Below are 22,492 nucleotides of genomic sequence, written 5' to 3'. Positions count from 1 at the left end.
CTCTTCTGTTTCCCCACATCTTCAGATCATCATTAATTGCCAAGTCAAATTTCCTTCATAAAACTTTATCGCTTTGTACTTTTCTCCCCCCCCCCACCATTTAATATGCTGCTTCAAATCTGGCTGTTTGACTACGCATTTGATTTATCTATTCAAATATCTTCCATTTTTAAATCTAGTTTCAATGTTGTAAGTGCGTTAGAGCATTTTACTCTATTAAAGATGTTAGTTGTATAAGGATCAACAACTTGGAGAAAGTGAGGACTGCAGATGCTGGAGAGAGAGAGTCGATAAAGTATGGTGCTGAATAAAGCACATCAGGTCAGACAGCAGCCGAGGAGCAGGAGAGTCGGGACCTGAAGAAGAGCTTACGCCCAAAACATCAACTCTTTTGCTCCTCGGATGCTGCCTGACCTGCTGTGCTTTATCTAGCACCATACTTTATCACCTAAGTATCAAAAACTTTCCAAAAGAAGTTGCATACATACTTAAATAGGAAATAGTTGTGTGCCGATATGTAAACAGCAGGGGAAGTTTGATTAATTATATTGAATCATGTTTAAATGATGTAGATTTTGCATCCAACTGTGTTGTTCTTTGTAACAATAGAAAGTAGCAAGGATTTTGAGTTTATGAAGTACTTTTCAGATATTTATTACCACCCACTGATATTTACCAACATTTACATTCACAGATAAATCAGTATCTCTGATCACATTAACTGTTGGGCTACAAACCTCTATTAGCATTTTCCAAACCCGAAGATGGAGAATCAGATTTTTACACTGTTAGGCCTCGCGTTATGACAATGTTGTCAAGTGCACATTCCTTACAGGTGTACTGCCATAGTGTGTCTTTAAAATATACAGTACTGATATACTGACAATGGTGCACAACACAACACATAAATGATTGCTACTATGTAATAAACATACTTATTATGACTATTCCCTCAAAAGCCTTGCTTCGCAGGAACAAAATGTGAATCTCTTTACTGATGATCAGGAGACAGAGAAAGTTTACTTGGTTTTCATAATCAGCAATAATGCTTTCCAGACTTTTTTTCCTATTTCTGCAGGAAATACAATCACAAATGTTCATTAAAAAGGCTTTAATCTGTCTTGTGAGAGGCCATGTAGGCAGAGTTAAAACCTTTATTTACCTGTCCATATTTTGCAGCTAGGTGAAGTGGTGTCCAGTAGCAGTTATCAGTGACATCAGTGTCAGCTTTATTCTCAAGTAGTAGGGTGGAGACATCTTTGTAGCCACTAGCACATGCCATATGTAACTGTAATAAAATTAATACATTAATAAGCAATGTATGAAAACCAAACAGATAACTATGAAATCTTACATAAACATAGTAGATCAGTACATAATTAATGTTAGGAGATTGCCAAGGAGTGGATTATAAAGGAAATTAAGTGGTTATTACCAGTTGGTCCTTGGAGAATATGCTCTTTTACTCACAATTAGCTAAAGCTTAGATTATCTTATGCACACAAGTACAAGATGAGAAACAACATCATAACTGCAGGCACTGCCAGCAGACCATTTTAGGTATTTAGATGATTTCAAAGCTACTACCAACATAAGCTGTAAGATCAGCGATCCCTAAATATGAATTAGTTCAGACCCCAAAAGTATCCTAGGAATTTATTTTTCAAACATTTCAAATAGAACATTGATCGATTTATGTTGTCAGTCTCATCAAATCAATTTGAAGGAGGACGCTAAAGTTAAAGAAACCCAGATGTTGTGAAATTTGAAAAGGTTCAGAAAAGATTTCCAAGGATGATGCCAGAGTTGGAGGATTTGAGCTACAGGGAGAGGCTGAACAGGCTGGGGCTGTTTTCCCTGGAGCGTTGGAGGCTGAGGGGTGACCTTACAGAGGTTTACAAAATTATGAGGGGCATGGACAGGATAAATAGACAAAATCTTTTCCCTGGGGTGGGTGAGTCCAGAACTAGAGGGCATTGGTTTAGGGTGAGAGGGGAAAGATTTAAAAGAGACCTAAGGGGCAACGTTTTCACACAGAGGGTGGTACATGTATGGAATGGGCTGCCAGAGGAAGTGGTAGAGGCTGGTACAATTGCAACATTTAAAAGGCTTTTGGATGGGTACATGAATAGGAAGGGTTTGGAGGGATATGGGCTGGGTGCTGGCAGGTAGGACTAGATTGGATTGGGATATCTGGACGGCATGGATGGGTTGGACAGAAGGGTCTGTTTCTATGCTGTACATCTCTATGACTCTATAAATTGGAAGCATTTTAATGCTGATTTCTTCATACTCACACACACAAATTTCTTTGAGTGAATTTAATTTGAAAAATTTACTCTGCAGCATGACACCCCCACCCCAAACAGCACACCAGTGAAATAGTGGAATATTTGACATTTTGGACATACCTAGTGCCATTGACAAAAATCCCAAAAATGATTGGACTAACTAGGAAGTGCCCAGAAACCTCCTAGTTAGCCCCAGAGTGCTGCAGAGATTAGTAGGGAATCTAGAAGCTTATGTGGACAACTCAGTATCTATCAGGCATGGGTGCACCAACAGTTTACATTTTGATAATGCATGTAATAAACTATCGCTTTGTCAATGATGTAGCAGCAAATGAAAAGGTAAAATGATTAGTCAAGAATGGTGCACTGAGCTAGGTTGAAGCAGAAATTTTTTTACCAGTGTGACTCCTTCATCATTCATTTGATTGACATTCCCACCAAGTGCCAAAAGATTCCTAACATCTGCCAACATTTTGGAAGGACGTTGCATCTTCATCTGTCGCAAAGAATTTGCATCAACTCCTGTGTACGGTAACATTTGAATTAAACATGAATAACTGGCAACACAATGAGAACACAATTGAGAAATGTTGCTTATGATCTTCCTGCAAGACAAAGTTAAGCTTCAAAAGGTTTACTAAAAAAAAATTACTATTTCATTAAAGAAATTATAACCCAAGTTTCTCCCAGAATTTTTTATATGCAAAATTTGAAAGCAAATCATGAAAGGATATGGCAGGTGGCACTAGTTTGATTTAGGATTATGGTCAGCATGGACTGGTTGGAATGAAGAGGCTGTTTCTGTGCTGTATGACTCTATGATTCTATGACTCTAAGAAGATGATAGGACAGATAGGCTTGATGGCAGATATAGGTTTTGAGGAGCAGCTTACTGAAAGGTACAGTGCGAGTAGCTTAAAGCAGCTGAGGGCATGGCCAAGAATGATGAAGTGAAAAAATTGGGAATGTACAGCTGAAACAAGTAGAGGGATGCAGAAGTAGAAATGGGAGAAGGCTATTTATCGCTTTGTTCCACCACTTGACGGCACAGTGGCTCAGTGGTTAGCACTGTTGCCTCACAGCACCAGGATCCCAGGTTTGATCCCAGCCTTGGGTGACTGTCTGTGTGGAGTATGCACATTTTCCCCATGTCGGTGTGGGTTTGTTCTGGTTTCCTCCCACAGTCCAAAGATATGAAAGTCAGGTGAATTGGCCATGCTAAATTGCCCAGAGTGTTTGGTGCATTAGTCAGAGGTGAAGGGGGGGGTTACTCTTCGGAGGGCCGGTGTGGACTTGTTGGGCCAAGGGCTTGTTTCCACACTGTAGGGAATCTAATCTAATCATTCAATCAGATCATGGCTGATCTTCCATCTCTCTGTCTGAAATATATAGAAATACAACATTCATCACTTTCAGGTTTGTCGGGCTGAAAGATATTACAGGAATAGGGAGATGTGATGATATGTAAAAATTTTGAAAACAAGAATGAATTGTTCAAATTAAGGCATTGTTAGACTGGTAACCAATGCATGGACATTAAACGCAGTAATAATGGACAAATGGGATTTGATTCAACTTAAAATGAGAATTTTATTAACAGATGAGCTGAGGCAAAGGTGGTGTGCAGTGATTTTCAGAGATGGAAGTTGATGATATTAATGATGGGATATGTATAAAATAGTCACGAGTAAATGCAACAGGAAATTCAGAAGAAACATCTTTACCCAATGATAAGAATGTTATCACAAAAAGTTGTAGAAGTATATAATACTTAAAAAACATGGAGATAAACGTGGAAGGGAAAAAGAAACAGAAGGACACAGAGGCACCTCAATTATCCAGCATTCGATTAATTGAATTTCCGATTATCCGAACAAGATTGCAATGTCCCGATGTTTGGCTAACAATGTTATCCGGCATTTGATTATCCGACATTCTGTGGGCGGCACGGTGGCACAGTGGTTAGCACTGCTGCCTCACAGCACCAGAGACCCGGGTTGACTTCCCACCTTGGGCGACTGTCTGTGTGGAGTTTGCACATTCTCCCCATGTCTGCGTGGGTTTCCTCCGGGTGCTCCGGTTTCCTCCCACAGTCCAAAAGATGTGCAGGTTAGGTGAGTTGGCCATGCTAAATTGCCCCTAGTGTTAGGTGTAGGGGAATGGGTCTGGGTGGGTTGCTCTTCGGAGGGTCGGTGTGGACTTGTTGGACCGCAGGGCCTGTTTCCACACTGTAAGTAATTACATTATAGTGTGGAAACAGGCCCTTCACACCAACAAGTCCACACCGACTCGTCAAAGCATAACCCACCCATACCCCTACATTTAATCCCTTACCTAACACTACGGGCAATTTAGCATGGCCAATTCACCTGACCTGCATATCTTTGGACTGTGGGAGGAAACCGGAGCATCCGGAGGAAACCCACGCAGACACGGGGAGATTGTGCAAACTCCACACAGTCAGTCGCCTGAGGCGGGAATTGAACCCGGGTCTCTGGCAGTGTGAGGCAGCAGTGCTAACCACTGTGCCACCGTGCCACCCACGGTGGCACCTAATCTAATCTAATCTAATCTAATCTAATCTAACCAAACAAAATGCTCCCTACCTGTGTCCTTCAGATAATTGAGGTTCCTCTGTATACAGGTAGGATTAGATGAAAAGGGATGATGGAATGCTTATGGAAAGCATAAAGGCAAGCTTTAAGTTCAGAATCTTGTTTTTGCACTTCAGACTCTATGTAACTTTATGTAAAAATCAAGTAATGTCCAACATGAAGATCGTTTGACTGGCAAATCAGAATAATCCAAACAGGTGACAAAAGGAATTGCTTGTCACTTCATGTAGGTTAGCTGTGCAACATATAATGTTGTGTGTGCAACCAATAGGTAGGCTGTAGTAGCAGATTATGTGGCAAAAACTGCGAGAATACATCCAACCTGACAATTTAATCAGGGTGTCGAAGCTCTCTTCTATTCATATTTTTATAAGTAATAAAACAGAAAACCTTTCACCACCAGCTTCCAACACTTTGCACATCATTTCTGTCCACTGAAGTGTTATTGGCAGCATTTCAAACATTTCTTGAATTATTCAATCTCTGCTGCAGGATTTTAAAGTTCAATCTGTTTTGCAGACTGACTTTACTTCTCAGAAAAAGAACTAAAGCAGATATTTTTGATAGCACCTGTAACCATTTGGTATTTAAATCGCTACATTAATTTAACTGGCTGCTCTCATTGAATTAATTCCTGAGTTTTAGTTTTAGTTGCTTATGTACTCGCACCAGAAGCTAAATTTAATGTAAATCATGTCAAAATGGACCGCAAAACCTGCATGAAAGTGATACTAATAAAAATGTTCAAAGACTAAATGATATGTTAGAAAGAAATTCGCTCCAGATAAACACTAATAACCTGAAATTTTTATTAAAACTGGAAATTAACAAATTAATTGCTAAGCTACCATGTCAAGACCTTGGAGAAGCTATGCAGTAGATTTAACAAAATGGTAGATGCAGAGATGAGTGAATTGCTGTCTGAGATTTCTCCTTAACCCTTCTGCTCTAATAGAAATGTTCAAAATTTTGAGGGATGAATTGGATGAGGAGCATTGGGTTTCACTTGAAAGAGGATCATTAATTACAAAATGCAAAGTTAAGATTGCGAGGGCGGCACGGTGGCCCAGTGGTTAGCACTGCTGCCTCACAGCGCCAGAGACCCGGGTTCAATTCCCGACTCAGGCGACTGACTGTGTGGAGTTTGCACATTCTCCCCGTGTCTGCGTGGGTTTCCTCCGGGTGCTCCGGTTTCCTCCCACAGTCACAAAGATGTGCAGGTCAGGTGAATTGGCCATGCTAAATTGCCCGTAGTGTTATGTTAAAAGGGGTAAATGTAGGGGTGTGGGTGGGTTGCGCTTCGGCGGGTCGGTGTGGACTTGTTGGGCCGAAGGGCCTGTTTCCACACTGTAAGTAATCTAATCTAAAAAAGATTGGGTAAAGAACTGAGAGTGAGGATTGGTGAAGAGGCAAGAAAAATATTTTTAAGCAGCCATGTGATCAATGAACATTTCCTAGCAGCCCGGAGCCACCATTTGTTTTGCTGTGGCGTCTCCCTTGTGGATGGAACTGTGGACTATTTGAGAATGAAGGTATCATTACCTGCTCGGATACCAGGCATTGACTTGCATGACTTATTTCATATGGCCCCACGTTATCTAGATAGTTTAAACAATGGAATCCTTTTTATTTGCAATAAATCTCAGAATGACCTCCTTGCTTTTTTTAAGTTGTGGCAAAGATGAACATGTTCATCATTTGGGGTCATTGGTTCTGCTCTGATGGGTTGTAGATGGCTATGAAGACCAATCTGTGTCTATTGTCTAGTGGAACATACCACAGATGATGAATTTTTGGTATTGATTTAACATTCCTTCCAATTGCAGTTTCTTTCCACTCCTGGCAGGTGGTTCATTCGACAAGGAGCTATACTGCTTTTCTATTTCATTACACCATGGTCAGTGATCCTGGGAAGCTCTGCCTGGGCTCAAACACAATAGAAATCAAAAAGGCTTGAGTGAAGCCTTTAGAGTGGCTTTGTAGCACTTCAGTTTCAGCCCCTGAGAGCACTCATCAAGCCCAATCTCCATGAAAGACTTGTTTTTCTAAGTGAGTAACAGCACGAGGGTGAAATGGTGAGAGAGCTTGAAAACAGCATGAAGAGGGAATGATCTGAACACTCGAACAAAGCACAGATAGGGAGGCTTCAACGGTAACTGATGATGTAATTGGTTGTTAATCTAGCTAGGGGAAACAACTAATTGGTGAATACTCATAATTTTCTGATATTCTTTGATATATTATAAATAGATTTTAAGAATACAGGTCAGCTTGGTCAATTGGAGTGTACATGCTATGATACAGGTAAGGATGTGGACAAACCATGTATACTACCTCCAGGATGTGCCATCTGCTCCACAAATCTAGAATCGCTGTTCTGCATTGGCGAAGCAGAGGACAACATATTATGTATATATCATAGAACATAGAACATAGAAGAATACAGCGCAGTACAGGCCCTTTGGCCCTCGATGTTGCGCCGATCCAAGCCCACCTAACCTACACTAGCCCACTATCCTCCATATGCCTATCCAATGCCCATTTAAATGCCCATAAAGAGGGAGAGTCCACCACTGATACTGGCAGGGCATTCCATGAACTCACGACTCGCCGAGTAAAGAACCTACCCCTAACATCTGTCCTATACCTACCACCCCTTAATTTAAAGCTATGCCCCCTCGTAATAGCTGACTCCATACGTGGAAAAGGGTTCTCACGGTCAACCCTATCTAAACCCCTAATCATCTTGTACACCTCTATCAAGTCACCCCTAAACCTTCTTTTCTCCAATGAAAACAACCCCAAGTGCCTCAGCCTTTTTTCATACGATCTTCCTACCATACCAGGCAACATCCTGGTAAACCTCCTCTGCACCCATTCCAGTACCTCCACATCCTTCCTATAGTATGGCGACCAAAACTGCACACAATACTCCAGATACAGCCGCACCAGAGTCTTATACAACTGCAACATGATCTCAGGACTCCGGAACTCAATTCCTCTACCAATAAAAGCCAGTATGCCATATGCCTTCTTCACCGCACTATTTACCTGGGTGGCAACTTTCAAAGATCTGTGTACATGGACACCAAGATCCCTCTGCTCATCCACACTACCAAATATCCGACCATTAGCCCAGTACCCCATCTTTTTGTTACTCTTTCTAAAGTGAATCACCTCACACTTAGCTACATTGAACATGTCTGGGGAGGTGGTCATACTACAGATTAGAAGGGAATATAGAGTCAGAATGGGTAACCATCAGGCATGCAAGAATATTCTGAGCCTATCTTGCTTAATAATTGATATTCCATTCAGCTACTGGTGAAGGCAATAATTCATTGGGAGAGTCGAGTTAAAGTCAAGTCCAGAACCATGGACAGCTCAGCTAGGGAAGTGGGTTGGGGAAAGAAGGAATACAAAAAACAACAGTGATAAGGGATTCCATAGTCAAGATCAAAAAGGCTTCTCTGAGGCCATCAGTTTGACGTCTGAAGGGTCTGTTGCCTTCTTGATGCCAAGAAACAGGAGCACCAAAAGGACATTCTTTTGGGGAAGATGATAAGCTAGAGGCTATGGTCAACTTTGGTACGAATGGCTTAGGTAGGATTGGGGATATCCTGAAAGCAGATTTTCTGGGAGCTAGTTAGGATATTGAAAGGCAGGATCTCTAAAGCAGCAATCTCAGTTTGACTCCTTGTACCTGCTCATGTGCATAGGAATAAGAGGATTCAGTGATTGAACATGCAGCTGTAAAGCTAATGTCGGAGAGTGAGCATCAGATTTCTGGGGCATTCATACTGGTTCTGCAAAAGATAGAACAAATGAGATCATTGCTTCGTGGAAACTTAGCTTAAAGAATGATGAGAATGACAGCTTAATATCCCTGCAGGTTGATTTAAAATCACAAGCTTTCACCCGATGAAGGATCAGTGCTCTGAAAGCCTAATAAACCTGTTGGTCTATAACCTGGTGTTGTATGAACCGTGGCTTTGTCCATGTCAATCCAAGCCAGCATTTCTACATCATCGATATTCCTGGATAAGGAGTTTTCAGTCAGGATAGAGAAGGAAATAAGAAATGTGAGTGTGTAGCATTACTGGCTTAAAGAATTAATCACAGCCATGAGGAGGAATGATGTACTAAATGATTAATCAAATGAGGTAATATGGGTTGCACTCAGAAACAAAAAAGGGAACAGACACACTATTAGAATTGGGAATTGGTGAGTGCAGTTGGGTGGATGCCTGGCTTTGCAATGCAGAATGATGCCAACGTAGTGTGGGTCTAATTCCCGAACCAATTGAGGTTACCATGAAGGACTCTCCTTTTCAACCTTTCCCTTCTTCTGAGGTGTAGGATCCTCAGGTTAAATTACCACTAGTCATCTCTTTCTAATTAGAGAGCAGTCCTATGGTCTGATAAGGCAATGACAACTTCACTTTTACTTTTAGTTATGTGCTATCAACTATCAAATAGTGGGAGAGGGTGAGAGCAGAATATACACAGGCAAATATTTGAATGCAAATCAACAGGGAAAAACTAAATATCAACTGGGATACAGACAGAGTGAAAGTCATAGACAGTACAAATTCTTGATGTGCATTCAAGAGGGTTTTGTTTAGTCAGCACATAAGATGAACAGCAGAGGTTGTCATTCTAGATTTGTTCTTTAGGAATGAACTTGGGTGAAGTGGATGAAGAAGAGGTAGGTGTTAATTTTTGGAGGTAGTGATTCTAATACAGTAAGAATTAGCATTATGGAAAGGAACAATGATGGTACAGGAGCAAATTGAGAGAAAGCAAATTTTCCAAAGCTAAGAAATGATCTGGCAAGAAGTGGACTCTGAAGCAAATTCAGAGGCAAGTCAGTGGGAAGAATTCAAAATCAAGATTCTACAGATAAAGTGTGGACATGTCCCCACAGAAACAGGGCGTTAATGCCAAATCTAGAGTCCTCTGGTTATTGAGAAGTTCATAGGGTAAGGATAAAAAACATTCAAATAACATTCCAGGTTCTGCAGATTCTACTGTATCTAGGCACAGTCTTTTTGTTCCTATTAAGGACCAGAACGCAAGGCTTTAAATTTATACAGTAATGTTTTAAATCTTGGTGTCTGTTTTTCATGGGAATTTCAATTGCGTAGTATCAACTAAAAGATATAGATATAGTGCTGAGGTGAGAACTAGTCTTTCTTCAGTGGCTGAAATTCAATGGTAATCAATTAAATTAATAGTTGTAAATACACAGGATTGATTTTGCAACACACTACAGCATCAAATCAAATCATCACCTTTTCAACCAATTTGATGGAACAGCTGTTCCTTTCTTGGTATAAGTTAAGCTTTCTACATGATTATGTATGGATTTGAACAACAGAATTCTAACAAATACTAATTCAAGTGTAAGTAAATAACTGTGTAACATAAAGAACCATGTAAGCATCACTGAGTGCAATTAGAGTGATACATCTTTAAGTAGATTGGTTATTATTCTATGCACATCAACAGACAGCAAATAATATAGACAATAGACAATAGGTGCAGGAGTAGGCCATTGGCCCTTCGAGCCAGGACCACCATTCATTATGATCATGGCTGATCATCCACAATCAGTATCCTGTTCCTGCCTTAGGCCCATAACCCTTAATTCCACTACCTTTAAGAGCTCTATCCATCTCTTTCTTGAAAGTATCCAATGACTTGGCCTCCACTGCCTTCTGGGGCAGAGCATTCCATGCACCCACCACTCTCTGGGTGAAGATGTTACTCCTCAACTCTGTTCTAAATGGCCTACCCCTTTTCTTAAACTGTGTCCTCTGGTTCTGGACTCACCCATCAGTGGGTGGGTGAGACTCACCCGATGTAGTGCAATACATGATAATTGGTCTTGAGTGAATCTGAAATGACTGTGCAGACATTCAAGTAAGAAACATCATCAAGAACTCTCCAAAACTGCAGAATTGCTTCTTCATCTTCAGAATAAAGAACCATATTTGAGTTTACCAATCCCATGAGTGATTGGTGCATTTGCACTCAGGAGTTAAAAATAAAAAAGACACAACAAGGAGACCACAAATGAACACAAGCACAAATTTCACAGATTACATCCTCAGCAATATTGTTAGTATAAATGAAAGCTATAAAGGGTTCTGGTGGTGCAGTGGTGGTGCTCTATATCTGAGCTAGGAGATCTGGATACAAGTCCCATTTGCTCGAGGTGAACAGGTTGATTTGAAAATATCTTGTAAGCAAGTCTATTTGTATTCATGAACCAACAATGATTTACGTTTTCCATTTATAAAATGTGGAGCTATAAATGGAAGAAATGTTGTCAGAGCATCAGCAGGGCTGTTAGAGATCACAATAGATATTTATTGTTGGATATAGAAGGTATAATTAAAGTACAAATAAGGAGTTCAAATTGGCATTTACCAAGGAAAAGGATTTTACCAAGGCCAAGGTGATTGAAAAGGTTGTTGGAGGGCATACTGCATGATTAAAAATTGTGGAGCTGTAGAAAGGCTGGAAGTTTTTAAAATGGATAAGTCACCAAGACAAAACGGAGGTGCTGTAAGATTACTGAGAGAAGCAGAGGTAGAACTTGTGAAAGATCTGGCTGCTGTCTTTTAAGCCATGATTCACATACATTTGTTGTCAAAGGTCTGGATAATTTCAACTGTTATAACCATATTCAAAAATGGAGAAAGATAAACCTAATTACTGATCAAAGTAGTATCAATTCTTAGCAATAGTGTACCAGCACGCTGACATTTGGAATAACAGTGGGTTCCAAGCTTACAAATACTGGCAGTGGAGCAGAAATGTTACCATTGGGTGCCTCTAATTGGCTAATTAAAGATAGCATGCAGTGTCCTCGTCATGTCCAGGGGGTCGGCAGCTCTGAGGAACCATCAGGGGAGGTAGCTGTGGTTGAGATAATCAGAAGACCTCAAGGAGTTCTGTCTTGTTAAGACTGAAAGAAATATTAAAAAAAAGTGGGGCAAAAACATGGAGATCAGTGGGGCCATGCATTCTGTGTGTATGGCCTCATATTTAGGCCATGGATCCTCACTCAGTGACCTACCTCTGCCCTAAGGTACCTCAAGAATCCCATTCACTTGGAATATTGACTCAATTGGCCATTTAATTATCCTCCATCACCGCTCCCTCACCACCCAATGTCTGGAGGAAGAACGCCTCATCTTCCGCCTCGGAACACTTCAACCCTAGGGCATCAATGTGCACTTCACCAGTTTCCTCATTTCCCCTTCCCCCACCTCACCCCAGTTCCAACCTTCCAGCTCAGCACTGCCTTCATGACTTGTCCTACCTGCCTATCTTCCTTTCCACCTATCCACTCCACCCTCCTCTCTGACCTATCACCTTCATCCCCACCCCTACTCACCCATTGTACTCTTTGCTACCTTTCCCCACCCTCCTCTCTGACCTATCACCTCCATCCTCACCCCCATTCACCTATTGTACTCTATGCTACTTTCTCCCCAACCCCCTCTCATTTATCTCTCCACTCTGCAGGCACTCTGCCTCTATTCCTGATGAAGGGCTTTTGCCGAAACGTCGATTGTCCTGCTCCTTAGATGCTGCCTGACCTGCTGTGCTTTTCCAGCACCACTCTAATCTAGACTCTGGTTTCCAGCATCTGCAGTCCTTGTTTTTACCTATGCTAATCCCATGCCCACCTTCTTTAAGCAATCTCTATGTATCTGACCCACTTCTGGTATAATACACCAACAATGGAACCATGTCAGGCAAGCATCCAGAGATGATCCTCGGGATTTTGTCAGCTTTGTATTGTGCTTCCTGAGATGGTGAAAACATTTTCTCCCCACCCCCACCCACTTCTCATTTGTCTCTCCACCCTTCAGGCACTCTGCCTCTTTCCTGATGAAGGGCTTTTGCCCGAAACGTCGATTTCCCTGCTCCTCCGATGCTGCCTTTACTGCTATGCTTTTCCAGCACCACTCTAACCCTTCTGCTTCCTGAGAGACAGGGAAACCTTGGGAAATAAGTTGAGTCAGACAGCTGGATTTCTGAGCATTTGGCAAGCATGGTTAAACGAGCTGTAATAATTTTCTTCCACTATCAAATGACTGCATGGTCCAGAAAGAGAAAAAGTGCAAACGTAGAAGTGTTTCTGGCCAGGCTACACTTGCTCAGCTGATAAAAACTGAAAGGTGAGAAGTTTCCAAACAAAATGCACCACATAGGGTAGTTTGCACAGTTTGAACTCACTTTACACGGCAGATGCTCTCTGTCAGAATCAACTAAGTCCAGGAAGGAAAGGGATTGGAACATTAATTGCAAAAAATTGGTGCCTGAAACAGGGACTATACAAATAGAGTGGACTGCCTACTTTCTCCATGAAATTATTTCTATTGTAAATGCTCATACATGTTCAACGTAGAGTTTGTACTTTTCATGATTTGTAAGTTAGTTTGTATTGAGTCTAATATCTATTAAAGTTCCAAAAAATAATGTCTTGTTCAGGAATTAATTTTTTTTTTGTTTTTCTTTTTTCTTTTTTTCCCTTTATCCCCACACTACTGCCTAACTGCGGTAGTGCTTATATTTTACCAACACCCATGTTGTGTGTGTGAAGGTGCAAGACACAGTGAAAGACAACAGGTGTACAAATTTTCAGTTTCCACCACCAGGAAGATAGGAAAACACCCGTGTGGCCAGTGACAAGCAGTGCCCTTCACATCAAAGGGCAGTGCTGTGTGATCAAAACAGTGAAGGGGAGAGTAGGGACTAAATCAAAATAGAGTTGGAGGGGGAAATGATGCACTCCACTCCCTGCGGCGCCCACCTCTCCCTGAACAATTCCAGGGTGTTGGTGGACACCGCATGCTCCTTCTCCAAGGACACCAGGGCCCTAACGTAACCATGGAAGAGGGGCAGGCAGTCGACCCTAACGACCCCCTCCACGGCCCGCTGCCTCGACCTGTTGATGGCCAGTTTGGCCAGGCCCAGGAGCAGACCCACGAGGAGGTCTTCAGACCTGCCCTCCGTCCTCCGTACCGGGTGCCCGAAGATCAGGAGCGTGGGACTGAAGTGCAACCAAAAACAGAGGAGGAGGTTTTTGAGAAAATCAAAAAGGGAGTGCAAACGCCCACACCCAATATACATGTGGTCCATAGGACAAGCAGTTGGGCTGGGAGTCCGTGAACCACCGCAATCTGCAGTTGCAGGGGACCGCTGCATGCAGCACCCTCCACCCCAGATCCCTGAGAGAAAGGGGGAGGACTCCCGCGTAGAAAGCCCTCCACTGGGGATCCCCAACGCCCAGTGGCAAATGGGCACGTCAAGGCGTGTCGGGACGGTGGATGAGGGAGAAGAGGTGGACGGTGTGCAGCAGCAGTCTATACAGGGCCCACCTTTTTACATCCTTGAAAGGGACAAAATGAAAATTCCGGAGGCGGCTCAGGTTGTGGGGCACAGGCTCCCGCGGGAAGTATGGGACCTTGGGGCCAATGTGAAATTCCGTCTGGGCTGGGGTGAGCGCGGACAGGATCCCACCCCACACTTGAGCGTCCTCCAACTGGTGCACTACATCGGGTCTGAGCACCACCGCTTTAAGGCGTCGGATGGCGGTGGCCACGTACCGGACGTCTACCGGTGCCCTGCTCGCTATGTCCTGCGGCAGCGTCCAGCCCAGGCCCCCGGCACCTAGCACGTCCCCGACCCTGGTCACCCTCGCCGCCACGGCCCTCCCCTCCGACAGCCACTCGAACCCGCGAGTACAGAGGTGCGGATTCCTGAGCAACGGCTCCCTGACGACAGCCGCTACTCCAGCCGGAGGGTAGGCGCGACGCGATTTGACCATGTTCCAGACAGTGATCAGGTCCTGGTAAAAGACAGGCAGCGTCTTGAGGGCGACCTCCAAACCGTCACGGTCGACGAACAGGAGCTGCGTGTTGTAGTTGAGGTTACGCACCTGGCGGAAAAAATACGTCGCCAGGGCGCACCACCTAGGAGGAGGCTCGACGTAAAGGTATCGCTGCAAGGTCTGAAGACGGAACGTCGCGACCTGGGTGCGGATGCACACCAGCGACTGACCGCCCTCCTCAATAGGGAGACTCCGAACCTGCGCAGTGACCCAGTGCATCTTTTTGTCCCAGAAGAAGTCGACCAACATTCTCTGGGTGTCAGCGACAAAGCCAGGAGGAGGGACCAAAGTGACCAGCCGGTACCACAGCATGGCAGCCACCAGCTGGTTTATGACCAGCACTCGACTCCTGTAAGATAGCACTCGGAGCAGTCCTGTCCAGCGGCCTAGACGAGCCGAGACTTTGGCCTTTCAGCTCCTGCGAGTTCACCGGCCAGGATTCCTCAGATAGAGGAGATGGGTGGTACTCCAGCTGAACCCCCATAACTCCTCCGGCAGAGAGTCCACCCACCACGGACCGACCAGTAGTCCGGAACATTTGGCCCAGTTGATCCTGGCAGAAGACGCTGCCGAAAACACGGCCTGGCACTCGCGCATCCTCCCCAGGTCAGCCGGGTCGGTGAAAGTGAGGAACACGTCGTCGGTGTAGGCCGAGAGGACCACCCCCGTGCCCGCGCCGCGCAGAACCAGCCCCGACAACCTCCTCCGCAAGACGTGCAGGAAACGCTCCATGCACAGGGAATACAGCTGGCCGGACAGGGGGCAGCCTTGACGCACTCCTCTCCCGAAGCGAAGGGGCGCCATCAGGGACCCATTAACTTTAACCAGACACTCTGCGGCGGCGTACAAAAGTCGGATCCGGGCGACGAACTGCGTCTCGAACCCAAATGCCCGCAGAGTCCCGAGCAGGTACTCGTGATCGACCCTGTCGAACGCCTTCTCCTGGTCGAGAGACAGGAAGGCGCTCGGCAGACCAGCCCCATCGACAGAAATGGATCAGGTCCCGGACCAGGTGGACGTTGTCGTATATCCTCTGGCCCGGGACCGTGTAGGACTGGTCCGGGTGAATCATGTGGGCCAGCACGGAGGCCAGGCGAGAAGACAACACCCTGGCGAAGATTTTGTAATCCGTGCTGAGGAGGGAGACCGGACGCCAGTTCTTCAAAGAACGAAGGCTCCCCCTTCTTTGGCAGCAGGACGATGACCGCCCTGCGCCAAGAAAGGGGCAGCTCTCCGGCATTTAGGCACTCCCCCAGGATTTGTGCGTAGTCACACCCCAGGACGTCCCAGAACATCCTGAAGAACTCCACAGTCAGCCCGTCCAGCCCCGGGGTTTTGCCCCTCGAGAGCCAGTCGAGGGCGCCGGTCAGCTCCTCTAAAGTGACGTCGAGCCTTCCGGCGTCCTCCGGGCCGAGCTGCGGCAGGTCCTCCCACACAACTCTGCGAGCATCCTCGCTGGACAGATCTGGAGAGAACAGAGCCGTGTAATAGTTTCGGACCTGGGCCCTGATGCCCTCCGGATCCGAGACGAGGGACCCGTCGTCGGCCAGCAGCACAAGGAGCTGCTGACGGGTGCCACGCTTTTTTTCCAGCGAGTAGAAGAAGGGGGAGCCGCGGTCCAGGTCCTGGAGGAGCTGGATCCGCGACCTCACGTACGTGCCCCAAGCCCCGACAAGCTGCAGGTCCTGGAGCGCAGCCTTCTTCTCTTCGTACGCCCCGCGCAGGGCCGGGTCCGCGTCGAGCTGACCGAGGCGTGACTCCAGGTCGAGCATCTCCCTCTCCAACTCCCCGATCCTGGATTTCCGCCTCTTCGTCGACCCCCTCGCGTACTCCTGACAGAAGACGCGGACGTGAGCCTTGCCCACGTCCCACCATAGCCTCAGGGAGGGGAAGCTTCCCCGCTTCCTTCTCCAGCCGGCCCAGAAACGACGAAACGAGTCCTGGAACTGCTCGTCCTCCAGCAGCAGGTTGTTAAAGTGCCAGTACGCGGAGCCGAGCCTGGCGCCAAACGGAAGGAGTTCCGCCCACACCAGGTGATGGTCCGTGCACGACACCTGCCACGTGGAGGTCTTCGGAAAACAGGAGGCGTACGCCCGCGAAACGTACAGGCGGTCGATTCTGGATGCTCCAACCCCAGGCCTCACGAAGGTGAAGGCGATAGAGTCAGGATGGAGATTCCGCCTGACGTCCACAAGGTCGAAGGACTTGACCAAGTCCCCCAACCTCCTCCCCGAAGCCCAACCCGTACGGGCACCGCCGTGGTCCCTGCCCTCGAGGACGCAGTTAAAATCTCCCCCGAGGACGACGCACTGGTTCTCGTCGATGGAGGCGAGATGAGCGGACTCTTCTCCGAAGAAGCTCGCTTGCCTCGGCCCGGCCAGGGGAGCGTAGACGTTCACCAAGTGAAGCACCGCGCCCCCCAGCCGAACCGTCAGGTGAAGCAAACGGCCTGGCACGGGCTCCCTGACCCCCAAGATCTCCGGCTAAAAATGCGGGGCCAACAAGATAGCCACCCCGCCAGATCTGCGGATGAGGTGACTCATATAGACACCCCCTCGCCACTCCAGGAGCCAGGTGGCTTCGTCTCCCGGGGTAGTGTGGGTTTCTTGCAGGAAGCACACCGCATACTTCCCGTCCCAAAGGATCGAGAGGGTCTGGAATCTGCGCTGTGACTCCCTGCTGCCGTTGATGTTGAGGCTGGCTATAGTGAATTAATTTTATTTGTGGAGAAAGTAGAGTAATTTGGTAAATGAGGTTATTGTGAGTTGTGGATCCCATTGAATGACAGCCATTACCGAATTAAAAAATCTTTGTAAGACTTCCTGAACTTATTTCATTAATGTATGAACTTTGAGAAGCCAGAATGTGGTCATTGTCAATATAGTGTTCCGACTTTGCAGATTCTAATTCATACCCATTTTCCTCTTTTTCCAAGATTTTATTCATAGTGGGAGGTGATCACCCAGGTGTTATTTTCACTAGACCATTAATCCAGAGATGCAGGAAGCATTCAGGGGTCCTGGGCTCAAATCCTAAAATGGCAGATGGTGGAGCTTGAAGTCAGTAATAATCTGGAATTAAAAATCTAATGATGACCCTTAAACTGTTGCACGAATGCCCTTTAGGAAAGAAAATCTGCTGTTCTTACCTTGTTTGGTCTTATTTGACTCCAGAGATACAGCAATGTAACTGACTCTTAACTGCCCTGTAGACAATCAGAGATGGTTCAGAAATGCTTGTCCAGTGACATCCATATCCCATGAATGAATAATTAAAAACAGGATAACTGGCTGTGGATATACCCAATCACAATGGGTGGCACAGTGGCTGAGTGGTTAGCACTGCTGCCTCACAGCACCAGGGACCCGGGTTTGATTTCCACCTCAGGCAAGTGTCTGTATGGAGTTTGCATTCTCCCTGTGTCTGTGCGGGTTTCCTCCAGGTGCTCTCGTTTCCTCTCACAATCCAAAGATGTGCAGGCTAAATTGCCCATAGTGTTAGGTGCGTTAGTCAGGGGTAAATATAGGGTAGGGGAATGGGTCTGGGTGTGTTACTCTTCAGAGGGTCAGTGTGGACTTGTTGGGGCCGAAGGGCCTGTTTCCATACTGTAGGGAATCTAATGTAATCTAAAATCACGAATCCTGTTAACAGCTTATTCCATCTGAAAGAGTACCATTGAAGGAGATAGAACGATGGACCAACACAAATGCTCCCACTTCAATGGGTAAACAGTTTGTTGGGCATCAACTCTCACCAAGCTCTGCTTGGATGGCTCCAGGTTTCAGCATCAGGGTCCATTATTGAAAAGGAAAATGTTAAGGTCCAGCAGCAATTTAGTGACATACTGGTAGATGTACCGCCCACATCATCCATAATAGCAGAGGATGGAGCCCAGCTCCTGTAGTTGTGGATTAACATCACAAATAATTGAGAGAATGTCTGCCTGTACACAGTCTGTAGTGTGGCTCTCAAGTAAGACAGTGCAGCCATGACAATGGACATTGTTGACAGGTCTGTTCCCTGAATGCATTTGATAAATAACGTGTCTGTGACAAATGCAAAATAGTCAATGAAGTACACCAAACTTCTCATGTGAAGAGACTTTAGAGTGATGTGGTTGTAGATGACAAAACTGAGAGGAGACCATAAATTGGGAGCTTCTCTAAAAGTGCTCTCACTTCTTATCCATAGCTCAACATTTCCATTCAATCCCAGTCAGTGCCCAACTTATTGAATCATCTCCCAGGAGACCATCAATTGGTTAGAATCAGTTCTCTATCTTGTCCATTCTTCGGACCTGAATGTTAATTTTCCTGCTGATTGCTCCATGATGAATCTTAATTCATGATGTGTAGTGAGGTGCATGCATATTTTAAAGATTATTTTGTGACTTTTCCTCCAGCATAAGATCAAAACCAGGAATGCACACTGACGACGACACAATGTCTATGATTTGACCACCACTTGTGATGCCATCAATAATGAAGCACTCCATTCAGGGCTGGACAACATTCAGGCTAGAGATGGGTAAGTAGCATTGACTGCCATTCAATCTGCCAGGCCGTGGTCAAGAGATATTCTAACTAACTCACTTTGATGTTTAATGATATGACAGTCACTGAACCCCTGACAAACAATATCCTGGGGGTTACCGCTGATCAAAACACTAATTAAAACAGTCTTAAAAATCTGATGAAAAGAGGTCAGAATCTGGGAATACTATGGTTTTGTGTATATCTGGCTGTGCTCCAAGAATAATTATGCCACTTCAATCTCAGTAAGCAATTGAGGGAAAACTTTATATGACTGACATTTCTATTACCTTGTAAAAACATAGTTTCTTTGAGGGTTCTTTCCCCACTGTCAGTTTTTGTTTTCACACAGATTTAGGTGTCTAATAGATCAAAGCTTTTGACATTCATATTATGAATGCCTCTGATTGATTGACAACATTATGAGAAGGTAAGAAAGCCAAAGGATTTCAATGGCAATGCTGAATAGCTGTTATATTTTGACTTGGATTTTAAGAGTTGGCACTCAGGATTCTTCGGGGAAGAGATACTCACTCCCACTATTAATTCACCACCCTTTTCACAGGTTTCAAACAATATCTCCTAAAAGGAGGGACATGGTTCCACCAAAATTATTGGGAGCTTGATCTGCTCACTCCTACAATTGAGCCCGTAAGGGTAGTAGTGACATATATGGACTGGCTACCTGTATCCTTGTACCTCACTAGCCAAAATTGATGGAGAAAGGAGGTACTGAAACAGCTTGGAACTGGGCCACACAAGTATTTTTCAATGGCTCCTGAGTTAGCCTAAGCTGCCTCAAGCTTAAAAGAAGCAAGATGTTCACAGAGTTTGGATAGAAGTACTTAGACGTTGCCAAACTTCTGGAATATAATTGAGAAAGGCTGCAAAGGTGTAAAGTTATCAAATTCAAAAGAAGTTGGTGAAGGGCTTATGCTCCAAATGTTGTCTCTCCTGCTCCTTGGATGCTGCCTGACCGGCTGTACTTTTCCCGCACCACACTGTTTGACTCAAATTCAAGAGAAACTTGGACACATACCAGATAGAAAAACAAATAATTAGCTGACATTTTAAAATTATCACACAGCCCAGGTGGATTACAATGACAAAGAACAAAACAGAAATGTCTAACCTTACTTTGTATATCATACAGATTTTGAGAAAATTAAAAATCATTCTATTTGAATCATTAAAATATCTCAGTTGGATTCTGGGCTTTTCTCTATGTTCTGCACAAGTTCTTTTTGCATCAACTCACTGCACTAGCTTCCAATGAAGGAACAGGGAAGCCCTTTAGTGATTGCTAAATCCTTCCATTGTGTGTAATTTAATTGCTAATGACCAATATAATTGAGAGATTAGGAATCTCTACCAACAATTAATGTGAAGTTCAATTATGCAGCTTCTATTATATTAAATCCATCAAGGAGAATCAACATCTTGAAATTAAGTGTGATCAAGAGAAAATTAAACCAGACTGCTGGTCAGAGATTTTGAAAACAGCCTTGTGCAAATACTTAGATTTGTGTTTAGACAATATTTTTAGATATTTTTAATGAACCTGTTCAAGCATGTTATGAGAACTCTCTGGAGCTTGTGATATTGTTATCTGTAGGAGCTTGCTAAACAGAAATGGGATGGCATGTTTCCTATATTCCAAAAACAGCACGCACTTCAGAAACAACATGTTTTGTTAAATTGATTTTTTTAAAGAACATCCTGAGCTCATGAATGTCATTACATAAATGGAATTTTTCCTTTTGTTGCACTTCTAAATATTTGACTCTGGGCTGGTGAAGTTTAGAATAAGATTTAAAGATGGCTGGTAAGTCCAGAGCGGGACTCTGGAATTAACCTTGAGGAAATATCTGATGGAGGGGCGAGCATGGGGACCCGTATCGGTTATTACATCGGCGGAGGCTGGCGGCAACTTTGGCCTTGAGATGGGCTCAGCCCGGAATCCAGTAGGTCAGGATTCCTTTGGGCTGCTTTTGCAAGGTGTACCTTCCTGGGATCAGTGACGAGATTGGTGGCTGCGGCAGAGTCTCCCAGCCTGGTATTCCAGCAGACTTGCGTGGTGGCCTTGCAGCGGTACTGTTATTTCTAATGCCAGGAACCAGGAATTAAACGAAAATGGACATTGTCTTAAGTTGGCTTAAATATGTTGCTGGACCAAGAAACCCAGGTTTAAGTCCCAGCTGCTCCAGGGGTGTGTAATAACATCTCTAACAGGTTGTTGGAAAGTACCTACAGCATCTGGGCTGGTGTGACAACGCTTATGGGCTTGAGTCCCACCTGTCCAGGACATATGTCATAACATGCCTCAACAAGTTCATTAGAAGTGTTTTGAGTCTTACTCTGTCATCATCATTAGGCACTTTCACTACAAAATCCACATAAAATTCAATTCCTGACTGACACAGATTAATACTAAAAAGCTTTGCCAAACTGAGCACTAATTATCCACCTCCATTCTTTTCAAAGATACCACTAGGATAGCTTCTAAAGGAAATAGTGTAGTCAGTTATTGTGGCATTTTGAGGTTTGGAGTGGAGTGGATAGATTTTGCATCTTCCTGTGTTAGATCCAGTTGGTGGTACTCTATGACAGAACTAAAGAGGAGTAGACTTCTGTTGGTTAGTTTTGCTTGAAGAGCATGAAAAACCCAAAGGGAAAGATTATCATGCTGAAAATGTACTTGCATTAATAAGATGGTAACCAAATTAAAAAGATGAAAGAACAGTCCTGATCCTCACTTTAGCCTGTTTATTGTCAAAAGACACAATTCAACAAAGCCCTGTACATGTTAATTGTTTTTGATTGACAAAGGATGGGAACTTATGTTCCTTCATCCTCTTTATATTCACACCTATCACTCTTCTTACACATCCAACCACAAATAATACTAACTTGAATATTGCTGGGAAATGGCGTTGTTTTTGTTGAATCAGGACAATTTGCAAGAAATACCATATTAAATGACATTGAGAGGAGAGTGTTGATTGGTTTGTAAGTGGACACTGATTAGTAGAATTTTTACAATGGAGAATTGATGAGTATAAGATCAAAAGCTTTGACAGAATCTGTTTTTTTCCAGCAGTACTCAGATTCTATATAACCAAATAACTGTATAATATTAAG

General features: G+C 44.3%; 1 protein-coding gene across 3 annotated transcripts in view; it reads right to left on the bottom strand.

Moving 5' to 3' along the window:
* myo16 (myosin XVI) overlaps positions 1-22,492 on the bottom strand; it is a 391,172-nt gene that overhangs the window by 260,786 nt on the left and 107,894 nt on the right. For all 3 annotated transcript variants that reach the window (XM_087987876.1, XM_087987875.1, XM_087987877.1), the window contains 2 exons: positions 2,689-2,813; positions 1,163-1,288 (listed from right to left, as the gene is read on the bottom strand). In XM_087987876.1, the coding sequence (XP_087844002.1) occupies positions 1,163-1,288; positions 2,689-2,813 (251 nt within the window). The remainder of the gene's footprint in view (positions 1-1,162; positions 1,289-2,688; positions 2,814-22,492) is intronic.

This window comes from Chiloscyllium plagiosum, unplaced genomic scaffold (assembly GCF_037043375.1).
Source record: "Chiloscyllium plagiosum isolate Xiang-an unplaced genomic scaffold, Cpla_swu_hap1 HiC_scaffold_6, whole genome shotgun sequence".
Taxonomy (NCBI): Eukaryota; Metazoa; Chordata; class Chondrichthyes; order Orectolobiformes; family Hemiscylliidae; genus Chiloscyllium; species Chiloscyllium plagiosum.
The sequence above is the reverse complement of the archived record's forward strand: the minus strand, read 5'-3'. Positions and strand labels throughout refer to the sequence as shown.